Here is a 17,760-nt window from a genome sequence, read left to right on the forward strand (position 1 = left end):
TGATACGCACGATACAGTGTGTTAATGGCAAGGAATATACATTGTATTTGAAGTGGCCGGAATGAAAATGAAGGCGGCGGCAATGTAACACATGAAGCCGCCGCCGCCTTCGTCTGTTCTCCCCCTTTGCCCTCTCGCTTCTATACAACACTGCCAGCTGGGGGGGACACGCGTGTCCCCCCACAGTCGTTCGTCGCAAGGAAACAAGCAGGCTTCCCTGCCGCGACGAACGACTCTGGGGGGACACGCATGTCCCCGCAGGCTGGCAGCATTGTATACAAGCGAGAGGGCAAAGGGGGAGAACAGACGAAGGCGGCGGCGGCTTCATGTGTTACATTGCCGCCGCCTTCATTTTCATTCCGGCCACTTCAAATACAATGTATATTCCTTGCCATTAACACACTGTATCGTGCGTATCAACAATGTAATTAGCGCCACCTGCGGCGCTTCCATTCACACAGTACTACGTTCAGTAACTATGAATGGAATTAGATACAAATTAGATACAACAGCGCATCCAAATTCGCTACAACAGCGCCACCTGCCGGATGCGCCCGGCTAACGGATAAGTACCAAATAATGTTTTGTGACGCACAGAGATTGTGATCATCACAGTGCATGTACTCCCATGCAAAGTGCCTTAATCGTTTGTATTCACATTCATGTCTATTATATGCCGTCGCATGTTCCTTCGTAGGAAGATGGATCATGGAAGGCTCATTCTTTGGGTCGCGTCACTGAGCGTTCCCTAATCCATCTATCGGTGAGTTATGTCTTATGTGACTTATTTGAAACGATTCAGTTTCCCAGAATCCATGTTTACTACCACTCAACTGCTGCATAGGCATGAGCATGGATGGGCTGATTAAACAGGTGTGACCGCGGGTGTTTGGGGTTAAATTAAGTCTGTAGGATAGTGTGCGCTCCATTCCGCATTATAGCCGAACTGTGAGCCGCGTTCTCCTTCCTCCTTCTGCGCTTCCTCGTTCAAGCTGGAAAGAGGAAGCTTAGTAGTGAGTCATGGAATGCAGCTCATAGTTCGGCTATGATGCAGAATGGAGCGCACTATCCTATAGACTTCTGGGTAATTTAACCCCCCATCACCCGCGATCACACCTGTTTAATCAGCACCTCATTACCATTTCAATTCCGAGTAGCTTGCTACTTGAAATTACTTGAAAGCACATCCCTGGGGATGAGATAGAAATTTAATTTTAGGTACTTTTTGTTTTCACAACAGGAGACACATTTACAGTGTACAGAACTAGATCCTTGCACGAGGCTAATTAGATTTGGAAAGAAGCCTTGCAAAATTGATTGGTTATGTGTAAGTATTGTTATCAGCTCAGGTAGAGCACCTGCATAGAGCAGGAGAAACTGTGCAGTTTTTAATGTTTATTTTAGTTTGGGCTAATGCAAAAAGAGGATTGAAATCAAGGGGCTTTATTGCTGTCGGTGTCCCCATTCCTTCATTTCTCTGTGTCCTCATGAGTTAGCAGTGCAGCGTGGTGGAATCAATCAGCATAACGCAATGGGGTACCACATAGCGCGCGCGTTAACAGGTGCAGCGAAAGCATACTTACAGGTAGTCCCCGACTTGCGAACGCCCGACTTATGAACGACCCGCCGATATGATCGTCGCGATGTCATTTCCACACGGGGAAGTTTGAAAGAGCAGCTTCAAAGTTCCCCGGGTCCCGGCGAGATGTGCCGTAGCGGCAGCAGTTTTGAACTTACAGCATCGCTTAGCTTCCTGTATGTCACATGATCTACAGGAAGCAGTGCTGTATACTAGTTGGAGCAGGAGGTGGAATGGCTGGGATGGGCAGACTATGGCCCTGGGGCTGCATCCAGACTGTTCAGCGTCTCTGCCTGACCCATTCTCAGTGCGCACAGTTGCTTAGTGCTTCATGCAGGAGAATTGATTCAAAACACCGGCAGAGCAGAGGCTGTAAGTAACTTTGTGTGTAATGCATGTGACCTGTGCAAACACACCTGAGACATGGGTTAACCTCCCTAGCCTTCATTTTTCCCATGATTTATGTGCAAAAAGGGAGCCAATTCGTTTTCATAACCATTTATTTATTTATTTTTCCCTGTAACTTCCCAAAATGTGTCAAGCAAGGGTCTAGTATACAGTGCAGGAGAGTATTGACGTGTATGCATGTCAATACCGTTCACAGCATGTTTTGTATTGACTTGTATGACAGTCAATACCGCTAGGGAGGTTAAAGGGAACCTAAACTGAGGATATGGAGTTTTGCTTTTCAAACAATACCAGTTGCCTGAGGGCCCATTCACACTAGAAATCGCTAAACGCTAACGCAAAACGCTGTGCGTTTTTCTGGCGTTTTTTCCTAGTGATTTTTCACTGTATAGAGAGCGTTTTTCCAGCGATTAGCGTTTTGCGATTTTTAGTTCAATTCAAATACTTTTATTGAATTGCTAATCGCTCCAGAATCGCTCAGAAAACGCTGCATGCAACGCGTTTGAGTTTCAGCAAATCGCTAAACGCTTAGATGAGAACACTTCCATACACTTTCATTGTGCACACGTTTTTCAAATCGCTAGCGATTTTCAGCAAAGCTGAAATCGCTCTGAAAACGCACAAGTGTGAATGGGCCCTGACTCTCCTGCTGATCCTGTGTCTCTAATGCTTTTAGCCACAGCCCCTCAACAAGCATGCAGATCAGGTGCTCTGACTGAAGTCTGACTGGATTAGGTGCATGCTTGTTTCAGGTGTGTGATTTCAGCCACTACTGTAGCCAAAGAGATCAGCAGGACTGCCAGGGAACTGGTATTGTTTAAAAGGAAACCTCCATATCCCTCTCAGTCAAGGTTCCCTTTAAGTTACTGTTCGTGTTACTTCTATGTGTAATGCATCACTGCATGTTTGTAATGGTAATTAGGTACACCTGGCAGTGCTTTACGCATCTAGCTACTGTGTGTAACATGTCTACCGCTTAGGAGTTATGCTACATACACACTTGAAATCTAAATGAAAGATATCAGACCAATTTTACCCCCTTCCATGTAGTATGAGAGCCATACTCTACACAGTCTTTTCTATGGAGCTGAACTCAACATCCGATAAAAATCTTTGCAAGATGCTGGACACAAAGATGCTGTACACATTCAAAAGATCAGTATCTGCAAAAGATCTGTTCCTGCAAAATGCATTCATAGTCTATCTGCAGATCTCATACACACCTTGTTTAACAGACAATCATCTGCAGAATCAGATCCACCAGGATGGATTTTCAGATCTGCAAATGATTGTCAGATATGCAGATGAAGTCTGTTAAACAAGGTGTGTATGAGGATCTGCAGATATCATAGACTATGAATGCATTTTGCAGGGACGGATCTTTTGCAGGAACAGATCTTTTGCAGATACTGATCTTTTGAATGTGTACAGCATCTTTGTGCGCATCATCTTGCAAAGATTTTTTATCTGATGGAGGAGTTCAGCTCAATAGAATAGACTGTGTACAGTATGGCTCTCATACTACATGGAAGGGGGTAAAATTGGTCAGGTATCTTTCATTCATCTTTCAAGTGTGTACACACCATTAGGGCCTGTTCAGACTATATGCGTTCCTAGCCGTTTTCAGGGAACGCGTACTGGTACCAAAAACGCATAGAAACGGCTCCTAATGCTTTTAAATGGGCTAGTTCACATGTATGCGTATGAGACGCATACGTTTCTCATCCGCATTGCTGCACGCAGTTCTGTGCGATACGCATAGAAACGGACGCAATGAAAGTCTATGGGCGCGTATCAAAAACGCGTACTATTGCGTTTTTAGCGTCCGTTTTCCTCTGCGGTTCCCATAATTCTTTTTTTTCCCCTGGGTCACGTGTTTGTGCAAAACGCAATAGAAAACGCATTCAAACGCAAGAAAAACGCATGCGTTTTTCAACTTGCGTTTCTTTGAATTTATACGCGTTCTACAAACGCAGCAAGTATGAACAGGCCCTTACACGTTACCGCAGTTTTAATGAATATAGCGCTTTAATATGTAGATTTAGACCCCTGGGCCTGCTATACAGGCACTTTGCACAGATGCATGGCCTTTATAGGAAATTGATTTGCACACCAACAGATAGGTGGAAGTGCATTAAGGCCTCTAACGTCGCACGTTAGAAAATGTTTCAACGCAGACTAACGCACAGCAATACTAAGTCTGTGCGACATTCACAGTGCACACATTGTGTTTGTGTGTAACGTGTAGCATTATTAGAAAGTGCTGCATGCTGTGCATTATACATGCTATTAGCTGCGTTAAACTGTTTGCACATGCTCAGTAATTACTTGAAAGCATACTTTACATTGCCTTTATGCTCTACTGTATGCAACGGTAACGGGGCATTAAATTGCGTTGTGACTTTTTTGGGGCGTTGCATTGTAATTTGCCTTAAGGAAAGTTCTTTGTTACATGGGAATCCTCAAATGATTGCCCTATTTCATTCCATATTGTTTTTTTGCCTTGTTTTAGAAAGAAGAACACGATATTCACTCAAAACGAGAGATGGAGGAAAAGAGCATTGTAATAGAGATTCCAGAAATTTTGAAAAAGAAGCTGGAAGAGGACTGCTATTACATAAATAAACGCAAGCGGGTAGGTCTCTTGCACCTTTGGAGCTTTACATTTGCTCGCTAGAGTTGGGCCGAACCTCCGATTTTCGGTTCGCGAACCGGGTTCGCGAACTTTCGCGAAAGGTTCGGTTCGCGTTAAAGTTCGCGAACCGCAATAGACTTCAATGGGGATGCGAACTTTGAAAAAAAAAAATAATTATGCTGGCCACAAAAGTGATGGAAAAGATGTTTCAAGGGGTCTAACACCTGGAGGGGGGGATGGCGGAGTGGGATACATGCCAAAAGTCCCCGGGAAAAATCTGGATTTGACGCAAAGCAGCGTTTTAAGGGCAGAAATCACATTGAATGCTAAATGACAGGCCTAAAGTGCTTTCAAACATCTTGCATGTGTATACATCAATCAGGTAGTGTAATTAAGGTACTGCTTCACACTGACACACCAAACTCATCGTGTAACGCACCGCAAACAGCTGTTTGTGTAGTGACGGCCGTGCTTTACTGGTGCGCACCATGGCGAGAGTGCAGGGAATGCAGTGGCGGGTTCACTAAACAGAACAGGTATGCAGTGGCGGGTCCACTGAACAGAACAGGTATGCAGTGGCGGGTTCACTTAACTGCACAGGTATGCGCACTGATGCGGTGGGTTCACTGAACAGAACAGGTATACAGTGGCGGGTTCACAGCACAGGTATGCAGTGGCGGGTCCACTGAACAGAACAGGTATGCAGTGGCGGGTTCACTAAACAGAACAGGTATACAGTGGCGGTTCACTAAACAGAACAGGTATGCAGTGGCGGGTCCACTGAACAGAACAGGTATGCAGTGGCGGGTCCACTAAACAGAACAGGTATGCAGTGGCGGGTCCACTGAACAGAACAGGTATGCAGTGGCGGGTTCACTAAACAGAACAGGTATACAGTGGCGGTTCACTAAACAGAACAAGTATGCAGTGGCGGGTCCACTGAACAGAACAGGTATGCAGTGGTGGGTTCACAGCACAGGTATGCAGTGGTGGGTTCACAGCACAGGTATGCAGTGGTGGGTTCACAGCACAGGTATGCAGTGGTGGGTTCACAGAACAGGTATGCAGCCAGACAGGAACAAGCTAAGCCTAACTAATCTTTCCCTGAGAGACAGTCTGCAGCAGCTCGCCCTACTCTGACTAATGCAGGCACACGAGTGGCCGTAATGGCCGCCGCTGCCTGCCTTATATAAGGGGGGGTGGGGCTCCAGGGGCTAGTGTAGCCTAATTGGCTACACTGGGCCTGCTGACTGTGATGTAGAGGGTCAAAGTTGACCCTCCATGTGCATTATGGGGCGAACCGAACTTCCGCAAAGGTTCGCCTGCGGGACGCGAACGCGAACCACTGAAGTTCGCATGGAACCGTTCGCAGGCGAACCGTTCGGCCCAACTCTATTGCTCGCTAGAGCACGTATGCAATACCATGTGATGCTGTGCAGGTCTTTTTTTTTTTTTTTTTTTTTTTTTTATATACTATATATTTTGTAAAGAGATGGCCGTGCAAAATAACAATCCCCGCCTTCATGTTTTCTAGTTTGAGAAACCTCATCACCATTTTTACATTGTCCTTTTGGCAGGGTCTGTATTCTGGTGAAGAGGACCGCAAGCTGGGTACTCAGAATTTCCCTAAGGCCAGGAACACTTAGCAGAATCTCGTGTGTTCCCCATAGCACATAGTGGAAAACACATGCAATTCTGCTAAGTGTGACCCTGGCCTTAAGCGGCCGTCGCTCTCCATTCACTGCTACATTCACCTGATTGGAGTAAGGCCACATACACACATCAGACCATAGTCTTTTGAAAATGAAAGATCACAGACCAATTTTACCCCCTTCCATGTAATATGAGAGCCATACCTTCACAGTCTTTTCTATGGAGCTGAACTCCCCATCAGACAGAAATCTTTGCAAGATGCTGCACACACAGATGCTGTACAGACACAAAAGATCAGTATGTGCAAAAGATCTGTTCCTGCCAAAGATCCGTTCCTGCAAATTGCATTCATAGTCTACAGGATCTTCTAAAAAAATTAGCATATTGTGATAAAGTTCATTATTTTCTGTAATGTACTGATAAACATTAGACTTTCATATATTTTAGATTCATTACACACAACTGAAGTAGTTCAAAGCCTTTTATTGTTTTAATATTGATGATTTTGGCATACAGCTCATGAAAACCTAAAATTCCTATCTCAAAAAATTAGCATATCACGAAAAGGTACTCTAAACGAGCTATTAACCTAATCATCTGAATCAACGGATTAACTCTAAACACCTACAAAAGATTCCCGAGGCTTTTAAAACTCCCAGCCTGGTTCATTACTCAAAACCGCAATCATGGGTAAGACTGCCGACCTGACTGCTGTCCAGAGGCCATCATTGACACCCTCAAGCAAGAGGGTAAGACACAGAAATTTCTGAACGAATAAGCTGTTCCCAGAGTGCTGTATTAAGGCACCTCAGTGGGAAGTCTGTGGGAAGGAAAAAGTGTGGCAGAAAATGCTGCACAACGAGAAGAGGTGAACGGATCCTGAGGAAGATTGTGGAGAAGGACAGATTCCAGACCTTGGGGGACCTGTGGAAGCAGTGGACTGAGTGTGGAGTAGAAACACCCAGAGCCACCGTGTACAGGTGTGTGCAGGAAATGGGCTACAGGTGCCACATTTCCCAGGTCAAGCCACTTTTGAACCAGAAACAGCGGCAGAAGCGACCAACCTGGGCTACAGAGAAGCAGCACTGGACTGATGCTCAGTGGTCCAAAATACTGTTTTCAGATGAAAGCAACATTTGCACGTCATTCGGAAATCAAGGTGCCAGAGTCTGGAGGAAGACTGGGGAGAGGGAAATGCCAAAATGCCTGAAGTCCAGTGTCAAGTACAGGTCAGGCGCTTCTGCAGCTGTTTCTGGTTCAAAAGTGGCTTTATCTGGGGAATGCGGCACCTGTAGCCCATTTCCTGTACATGCCTGTACACTGTGTCTCTGGATTTTTCTACTCCAGACTCAGTCCACTGCTTGCACAGGTCCCCCAAGGTCTGGAATCGGTCCATCTCCACAATCTTCCTCAGAGTCCGGTCACCTCTTATCTCCTCTCCTCTTGTGCAGCGTTTTCTGCCACACCTTTTCCTTCCCACAGACTTCCCACTGAGGTGCCTTGATACAGCACTCTGGGAACAGCCTATTCGTTCAGAAATTTCTTTCTGTGTCTTACCCTCTTGCTTGAGGGTGTCAATGATGGCCTTCTGGACAGCAGTCAGGTCGGCAGTCTTACCCATGATTGCGGTTTTGAGTAATGAACCAGGCTGGGAGTTTTTAAAAGCCTCAGGAATTTTTTGCAGGGGTTTAGAGTTAATTCATTGATTCAGATGATTAGGTTAATAGCTCGTTTAGAGAACCTTTTCATGATATGCTAATTTTTTGAGATAGGAATTTTGGGTTTTCATGAGCTGTATGCCCAAATCATCAATATTAAAACAATAAAAGGCTTTGAACTACTTCAGTTGTGTGTAATGAATCTAAAATATATGAAAGTCTGTTTATCAGTACATTACAGAAAATAACGAACTTTATCACAATATGCTAATTTTTTGAAAAGATCCTGTATGAGATCTGCCGATCATCATACACACCTTGTTTAACTGACATCCATCTGCAGATCAGACAATCATCTGCAGATCTGAAAATCCATCCAGGTGGATCTGATCTGCAGATGAATGTCTGTTAAACAAGGTGTGTATGATGATCTGCAGATCTCATAGACTATGAATGCATTTTGCAGGAAATGATCTTTTGCAGGAACAGATCTTTTGCAGATACTGATCTGTTGAATGTCTACAGCATCTTTGTGTCCAGCATCTTGCAAAGATTTCTGTCTGATGGGGAGTTCAGCTCCATAGAATAGACTGTGTAGGCATGGCTCTCATACTACATGGAAGGGGGTAAAATTGGTCTGTGATCTTTCATTTTCCAAAGACTATGGTCTGATGTGTGTGTGTGTATGAGCCTTAAAGGATACCCGAACTGACATGTGACATTATGAGATAGACATGTGTATGTACAGTGCCTAGCACACAAATAACTACGCTGTGTTCCTTTTTTGCTTTATCTGCCTGAAAGAGTTAAATATCAGGTATGCAAGTGACTGACTCAGTCCTGACTCAGACAGGAAGTGACTACAGTGTGACTCTCACTGATAAGAAATTTCCCTTTTTTTAAGTCTTTCTTGCTCTCAGAAGCCATTTTCTGCTAGGAAAATGTTTTATAGTTGGAATTTCTTATCAGTGAGGGTCACACTGTAGTCACTTCCTGTCTGAGTCAGGACTGAGTCAGCCACTTGCATACCTGGGGCTTGATTCACAAAGCGGTGCTAACTGTTAGCACGCCTGTGAAAACCCCCTTAGCACGTCTAAACAAGCTTTTCGCGCATAAAACTTTATGCGCGCAAAACTTTATGCGCATAAAACTTTACGCGCGTACTGCACAGAGCGCAGGGCGCTCCGTGCGAAGTGCCCATTAAAGCCTATGGGACTTAGCGCGCATAAAACTTTGCGCGCGTAAAACTTTGCGCGCGCAAAGTTAGATGCTCGATCTGATTGAGAAATCCGGTGCTAACCTACTTAGCACCCTGGTTAGCGCGTCTAAAGACTTTAGACATGCTAAGTAGGTTAGCACCGCTTTGTGAATCAAGCCCCTGATATTTAACTCTTGTAGGCAGATAAAGAAAAAAAGGAACACAGCATAGTTATTTGTGTGCTAGGCAGTGTACATACACATGTCTATCTCATCATGTCACATGTCAGTTCGGGTATCCTTTAAGGCGCCATTCACACTTATCAGTGCACATTCTGCATGTGATTTCTTGAATGCTTAAATCTGCATTTGTGATATATTTTATTTATTTTTAGGGGGTGGGGGGTATTTTTGAGAGGAATGTCTTTGCAGGGTTTTTTATGCGCGTTTGTATGCACACTTTTCAGATTTTATTTTTTTTTTTTTCCCTCCGTGCAAAATCGCATGTGATTTTTCTGCACTGCTATTGACTTATATTGCATTTTAATTGGATGTCACACACAAAAAGCAAAGGAATGCTCTTCAGGTTTTCATTAACTCTATTCCCTGCATCATACAACATGCATTAACCACTTCAGCCTACAGCTTCGAAAATCTTATGCATCCGAGCAATGTTCACCTCCCATTCATTCGCTAATAACTCTATCGCTACTTATCAAAATTAATTGATCTATATCTCGTTTTTTCCGCCACTAATTAGGCTTTCTTTGGGTAGTACATTTTGCTAAGAGCCACTTTACTGTAAATACATTTTAACAGGAAGATTAAGATAGAAATGGAAAAAAAATATTATTTCTCAGTTTTTGGCCATTATAGTTTGAAATTAATACATGCTACGGTAATTAAAACCCATGCATTTTATGTGCCCATTTGTCCTGCTTATTACACCATTTAAATTACATCCCTATCACAATTTATGGCGCCGATTATTTTATTTAGAAATAAAGGTGCATTTTTTCAATTTGCATCCATCACTATTTACAAGCTTATAATTTTAAAAAAATTAATAAGATACTCTCTTGACATGTATATTTAAAAAGTTCAGACCCTTAGGTAACTATTTATGTAGTTTTTTTTTTTTATTGTAATTTTTTTTTTTTTTTTTTAATACAAAAATGTATTTGGGTAATTTTAGTTAGGGAGGTAAATAGCCAATTTTAGATGTAATGTAATGTATTTTTTTATTCAATACAGGTATGTGGGTGCAGTTTACTATTTGGCCACATTCAAAAAAATTCCTAGATGCAAACGATGTCGCATCTAGGAACTAAAATGAAGAGAAGTTGTTTCCTGGGGGCAGAAATACCACGCTCTCTGATGAGAAAGCGTCGGTATTTCTGCCGGGGACTTAGATCGGTGAATAGGAATTATTTTCCTATTCACTGATCGGGGGGGGCAGCGGGAGTGCGGGCGCGCGCCCGATCGCGCGCACCACACGGCTGCAGCACCACTGCCTATCTGGACGAATATATGCGTCCAGATATGGCGAAGTGGTTAAATTTGCATGCAAGCTGGAATTATTAGCATCTCATTGATCGTGTGTATGTCTATAAAATCCATTAGCCTTCTGCCGCTGGCCAGGATCCAGGTTGGATACATTCACAGGTTCCCTGCATTGGATCACTGGAGTTGTCGAGGACAGTATTCATGTACACTTTTTTCTTTTTCTTCAACACTGGTTTGCTTTAAACATATATTGGATGTAAAAAAGAAGAAAAAAACACAGTACCGTATATACACGAGTATAATCCGACACCCCCCCCCCCCCCCCACGCACAAATTTATACCCTAAAAAAACAGGGAACAATTATTGACCCGCGTATAAGCCGAGGTATATCCAGTATAGGTAGCCATGTGCAGATGTCTGCAATATGGGTAGCCAGCCATAGGTGCTCCAGTATAGGTGGCCAGGTGTAGATGTCTGCAGTATAGGTAGCCAGCCATAGGTGGCCAGGTGTAGATGTCTGCAGTATAGGTAGCCAGCCATAGGTGCTCCAGTATAGGTGGCCAGGTGTAGATGTCTGCAGTATAGGTAGCCAGCCATAGGTGCTCCAGTATAGGTGGCCAGGTGTAGATGTCTGCAGTATAGGTAGCCAGCCATAGGTGCTCCAGTATAGGTGGCCAGGTGTAGATGTCTGCAGTATAGGTAGCCAGCCATAGGTGCTTCAGTATAGGTGGCCAGGTGTAGATGTCTGCAGTATAGGTAGCCAGCCATAGGTGCTCCAGTATAGGTGGCCAGGTGTAGATGTCTGCAGTATAGGTAGCCAGCCATAGGTGCTCCAGTATAGGTGGCCAGGTGTAGATGTCTGCAGTATAGGTAGCCAGCCATAGGTGATCTAACATAGGTGGCCAGGTGTAGATGTCTCTAATATAGGTAGTCAGCCATAGGTGTGCCCCTTTCCCCATAGGCAGTGTGCCCCCCTTCCTCCCCTTGCAGGCTGAAAGATTATATAGAAGGAGAGGGGATCAGCGGGACTCAGCCACGGGCCGACTCTTCCCTCTTGTCGGGTCCCCTCTCCACGCCTGAAAAAAGAGCAGCGGCAGCTGGGTGTCTCACCTTCCGGGCGGCTCCAGGCAAAGATCTAATGTCTCTGGGCTCCTCCGTGTACATCGTGGCTACTACTTCCTGTTAGCCGCAATGGTACATGGAGGAGCCCGGAGACATTTGATCTTTGCCTGGAGCCGCCCGGAAGGTGAGGCACCCAGCTGCCGCCGCTGCTGCTGCTCTTATTTCAGGCATGGAGAGGGGACCCGACAAGAAGAGTCAGCCACGCTGAGTCTCGCTGTTCCGCTAATCCCTTCTCCTATCTAATCTTTCAGCCTGCGGGGAGGGGAGTAGGGGAGAGAGGAGGAGGGGTGCGCATTGCCTGCAGGGGAAGTGGGGGCGAACTGCCTGGGGGGAGGTATGCCTGGCCACCTATACTCTCTCGAGTATAAGCCGAGACCCCCACTTTGGGACCACTTTTTGGGTCCCAAAAACTCTGCTTATACTCGAGTATAATACGGTAAGTTGTTTTTTTTCTTTGTTTTTTTTATACAGGAATATGGAAAATACTTTAGATGGGAACAAGCCCATTGACTAACATGAGCTCTCAGTACTGATGGTAGAAAAGCCTGAATTAATGCACTAAGTGTGAATGGCACCTGATACAACTTATGAAATTTTTTTTTAGTCCTCAAAACATGTCTGTGTTACAAGCTGAGAAAGTGTGGTCAGTATTGAACAGAATGTAAGACCTTGTGTTTTTTTTTGTTTTTTTTTTTTCAGCTCGTTAAATTACCTTGTCAGACCAACATAATTACTATTTTGGAATCCTATGTAAAACACTTTGCAATTAACGCAGCGTTTTCTGCCAATGAAAGAATAAGGCATCCTCAAACTACTTCGAATGTCAACATGAATATACATTATATTCCACCTGAGAAAAAGTAAGGTTCTGAAGCCTTCTCTTCTGTCTTGTGCTGTAAAGTTTTAGAATGTTGAGGCTGTTACTTCAGAGTTAATGCCAAGACTGTAGTAAACAAGCAGTTTTCCTAATATGATTTGGCTGCAGATTTGGGAACTATCCACACAGTGCTGTCTTCAATGTTTTATTGCAGTCCTGTAAGTCATTTTCCACTGAAGATGGCTTACCACAGAAGTAGTTTGCTAGTAACAGTCCAGTGTTTCCAGGAACCCTTAAGAAGAGGAATATTGATGCTGCTATTGCTGGCTTGTGTAAACAAAAGCTAGTTTCCTAGCTGTCATGCATGTCCTCTGCGGAAGTTTTAGAGACCAGCATGACCGCCAAGCTTGTAATATTTTTGAGAGTGGTTGACAGTGGCATCTTATAGTTCTGCCAATGCAAGTTTCTATTAAAGCCCCAAATCTACCCTTGCATTTTTTTAAGGAATTCATTAAAATGCCGATTAAGATAAAAAAATGCATCTTTATAAAAAAAGCCTTGGATTAACTTGTGTTTTAACTTCCCTATCCATGAAGTTATTCAGTGCATGCTTTGTTTACTCAGTGGGGTAATTTGAACTCTTGGGTTGCAAATCAATGAGCTGTTGCAAATTGTCTACATTACAAATATTTTTGGGCGAACTGATATATTGAATGGGATGATACAGGCTTCATCAGCATTGGTCATGCTTATGTGTGCTTTTTCATATTTTTGATGATTTTATGCAGTTTTTTGTAAAATTAAAGTTTAGTTTTTTTTTTTTTTTTTCTTCACTATTTCATATCTTTGCATTTGGAATAATAATAATTTTTGGTACTGCATAGTGATATTTAGATACTCCATGCCTTCTTTTTTACTTTTTTTTTTTATATAGATTACTTTGGGCTGGGGATTTTTCCATATTTGATTGATTATACAGTGGTATGCAAAAGTATTCCGTTTTCCACATTTTGTCACATTACTGCCACAAACATGAATCAATTTTATTGGAATTCCACGTGAAAGACCAATACAAAGTGGTGTACACGTGAGAAATGGAACGAAAATCATACATGATTCCAAACATATTTTACAAATCATTAACTACAAAGTGGGTTGTGTTTCATTATTCAGCCCCCTTTGGTCTGAGTGCAGTCAGTTGCCAATAGACAATCTGATGAGCGCTTATGACTAGAGTGCACCTGTGTGTAAAATAATGTCAATACAAATACAGCTGCTCTGTGACAGCCTCAAAGGTTGTCTAAGAGAATCTTGGTAGTAACACCATGAAGTCCAAAGAACACACCAGACAGGTCAGGGATAAAGTTGGAAAATTTAAAGCAGGCTTAGGCTACAAAAAGATTTCAAAAGCCTTAAAGAGGAACTCCAGTGAAAATAATGTAGTAAAAAAAGTGCTTCATTTTTTACCATAATTATGTATAAATGATTTAGTCAGTGTTTGCTCATTGTAAAATCTTTCCTCTCCCAGATTCACATTCTGACATTTATTACATGGTGACATTGTTACTGTGGGCAGGTTATTTAGCTGTTTCTAGCTGCTCTGTCTGTTACAGACAGCTAATAACAGCTATTTCCTGTCTCTGAACATTGTTACATTGTGGCAGTTTGCCAGCAGTACCGCGGTATTCAGAGCCTCTTGTGGGAGGGGTTTCAGCACAAAATCAGTCACACAGCGCCCCCTGATGGTCTGTTTGTGAAAATCATTGTCTTTCTCATGTAAAATGGGGTATCCGCTACTGATTGGGAAAAAGTTCAATTCTTGGTTGGAGTTTCTCTTTAAACATCCCACAGAGCACTGTTCAAGCGAACATTCAGAAATGGAAGGAGTATGGCACAACTGTAAACCTACCAAGACAAGGCCGTCCACCTAAACTCACAGGCCGAACAAGGAGAGCGCTGATCAGAAATGCAGTCAAGAGGCCCATGGTGACTCTGGACGAGTTGCAGAGATCTACAGCTCAGGTGGGGGAATCTGTCCATAGGACAACTATTAGCCGTGCACTGCACAAAGTTGGCTTTTATGGAAGAGTGGCAAGACGAAAGACCTTGTTAACAGAAAATCATAAGAAGTCCCGTTTGCAGTTTGCCACAAGCCATGTGGGGGACACATATAAAAATGTGGTAGAAGGTGCTGTGGTCAGATGAGACCAAAATTTAACTTTTTGGACAAAAGCTATGTGTGGCGGAAAACTAACTTCACATCACTCAGAATATCAATGTCCAATATGGTGGTGGCAGCAGCATCATGCTCTGGGGGTGCTTCTCTTCAGCAGGGACAGGGAAGCTGGTCAGAGTTGACAGGAAGATGGATGGAGCCAAATACAGGGCAGTCTTGGAAGAAAACCTCTTGGAGTCTGTAAAAGACTTAAGACCGGTGAGAGGTTCACCTTCCAGTAGGATAACAACCCTAAACATAAAGCCAGGGCAACAATGGAATGGTTTAAAACAAAACATATCCATGTGTTAGAAAGGCCCAGTCAAAGTCCCGATCTAAATCCAATCGAGAATCTGTGGCAAGATCTGAAAACTGCTGTTCACAAACACTTTCCATCTAATCTGATTGAGCTGGAGCTGTTTTGCAAAGAAGAATGGGCAAGGATTTTAGTCTCTAGATGTGCAAAGCTGGTAGAGACATACCCTAAAAGACTGGCAGCTGTAATTGCAACAAAAGGTGGTTCTACAAAGTATTCACTCAGGGGGCTGAATAATTACGCACACCCCACTTTGCAGTTATTGATTTGTAAAAAATGTTTGGAATCCTGTGATTTTTTCATTCCACTTCTCACATGTACACCACTTTGTATTGGTCTTTCACGTGGAATTCCAATAAAATGGATTCATGTTTGTGGCAGTAATGTGACAAAATGTGAAAAACTTCTAGGGAGCAAAATACTTTTGCAAACTAATGTATATACTCTAAAGCCAGGGCTGTTGAGTTGGTACAAAAATCATCGAACTCCTCAGTTTAAGAAACCGACTCCAGGTACCCAAAATTGCTCTGACTCAGGACCACAGCCCTGTCCAAAGATTTGTTCGGTTTTGAAATTAAAAAAAAAAATTACCTGTTGAAGCCAGATTTAAACCTTTTACAGGCTGTATAATATGGATCCCTTACAGCAGGACTAGACAAATCCCAGGAGTCATATAGCCAAGGCTCGTTTAACATTTGCTTATGTCTCATTGATTTGATAGCTTGGCTTCTATATTCCATAATATTTTGTCCATCTGTTTCACAGTATTGTTGGTTGTTTTTCGTTAAAGGCAACTGAGCACCTGCTCTAAAAATATATAAAATTAACTTCCCCATATATCAATAGTGTCTAAATTGCACAATTGAAACAAACATGTCGCTAACCCAGTCAGACTTCAGTCAAAGCACCTGGTCTGCATGCTTGTTCAGATTCTATGGCTAAAAAGAAAGACAGAAAATCAGCAGGACAGCGAGGCAATTTGCATTGTTTAAGCGGAAATGACCATGGCGGTTTTCATATACCAGTCACTTCAGGTGTCTTTAACCATTTAACGACCGCCTAACGCCGATAGGGGTCGGCAGGTCGAAGTGGTGTTTCAATGGAAACGGCCGCTCGTTCAAACAGCCTGCGAGCCTCGTATTGCGGCTCGCAGGCAAAATGTAAACACGCGGGGAAGAAATCCCCTGTGTTTACATCATACGGTGCTGCTGTCACAGCAGCGCCGTAAAGAAGATTGGCGATCCCCGGCCTCTGATTGGCCGGGGATCACCGCCATCTGATAGGCTAAAGCCTATTAGAGGCGGTACAGGACGGTTCGCCGTCCTGTGCCGTCGGCCGCACAGAGCGGCGGCGATCAGACCTCCCCAGCAGGACATCCCCCTAGTGGGGAAAAAAGGGGTGGGAAGTCTGATCGCCCTGCAGCAATCCTGATCTGTGCTGCGGGCTGGAGAGCCCACGCAGCACAGATCATCCAAAACGAGCCTGGTCCTTAAGTGGGTAAGAATGAATCTGTTATGATCTCAATGTGTCAGCAAGACTGTATGGTGACATGTATACTAACTTTTTGTTCATTTTTGTTTTTTTTAGTGTTGAGCTTTGTAAAGAAATGGTGGATGGCTTAAGAATTACATTTGACTTCACCCTTCCATTAATACTTCTCTACCCCTATGAGCAAGCACAGTATAAGAAAGTAATCTCGTCCAAATTTTTTCTTCCCATAAAAGAAGTGGTAACTGTTGGCAATAGGTAACTTAACAGAAACAACTTTTTTTTTTCTTCAAATAATCAGCTGGTTAGTAGGAACACCTGAACTAGATATTTTTTTTTTTTTTTTTGTCCTCAGAACCCAGGAAGAGGTGTCGCCAAGCCCTCCACTCTTAAATCCTCCGACACCTCAATCAACAGATAGCCAGCCCACTACGGGCGAGTCTGTGACACCCAAAAGACGGAAGACTGAGCCAGACATTTTACAATCCCTAAGGCGCTCCACACGTCACAGTACAAGTTGTGATAGGATGTCTGAGAGCAGTGCTTCTCCTCAACCCAAACGTCGGCATCCAGAAACTCCTACCTCAATGCCCAAACTCTTCCTACACTTGGAAAAAAGTATTGGCTATTTTTATTTTATTTCATTTTGTGATCGTAAAATAAGCTTGTTATAAGAATTAGGGAGAGGTTTTTAAGTCTGTTTTTGTACTAAAACACTTTGATGAAAAGAAAAAAGGTCAATTGTGCAATTTGTCACAGTAGCTAAATGTTTGTATGAAAAAATGTGCACAGTTTGAAATCACTGTATGCAATTTCAACAGCATGATGAATGGAGAGTGAAACGGCAGACTTGCAAGCTAAGGCCTTGTTCACATTGTGTTCGGCTCGCGTGTCCGTCTGCGGGGTTTTTTTTTTTTGGGGGGGGGGGGGTTTTATGCACTTTTTTTCTGCGAATTTTTCTGCACGTTCGCTCGTTTTTGTGGCCAACTTTGTAAGCGACTTGTGCTTCCGTCTTTTGATCCAGAAAAAATTTTTTTCTCTCAAAACGCTCACACAATCGCTTGCCAAAACGATTGTGTGAGCGTCTTGCGTTTTTCCTATACCTTCCATTGAGTAAAAAATCGCCTCCAAAAAATGACCCAAGCACCGCTTTTCAAAGCGGATC

General features: G+C 43.4%; 1 protein-coding gene across 7 annotated transcripts in view; it reads left to right on the forward strand.

Annotated features, from left to right (window-relative positions):
* Nucleotides 1–17,760, forward strand: part of MSL3 (MSL complex subunit 3) — an 85,090-nt gene that overhangs the window by 44,800 nt on the left and 22,530 nt on the right. For 4 of the 7 annotated variants that reach the window (XM_068268351.1, XM_068268353.1, XM_068268352.1 and 1 more), the window contains 5 exons: nucleotides 1,241–1,327; nucleotides 4,500–4,622; nucleotides 12,459–12,619; nucleotides 16,695–16,853; nucleotides 16,951–17,213. In XM_068268351.1, the coding sequence (XP_068124452.1) occupies nucleotides 1,241–1,327; nucleotides 4,500–4,622; nucleotides 12,459–12,619; nucleotides 16,695–16,853; nucleotides 16,951–17,213 (793 nt within the window). The remainder of the gene's footprint in view (nucleotides 1–1,240; nucleotides 1,328–4,499; nucleotides 4,623–12,458; nucleotides 12,620–16,694; nucleotides 16,854–16,950; nucleotides 17,214–17,760) is intronic. The other 3 variants (XM_068268354.1, XM_068268355.1, XM_068268356.1) reach the window with 1 other exon arrangement.

Source organism: Hyperolius riggenbachi, chromosome 2 (assembly GCF_040937935.1).
Source record: "Hyperolius riggenbachi isolate aHypRig1 chromosome 2, aHypRig1.pri, whole genome shotgun sequence".
Classification (NCBI taxonomy): Eukaryota; Metazoa; Chordata; class Amphibia; order Anura; family Hyperoliidae; genus Hyperolius; species Hyperolius riggenbachi.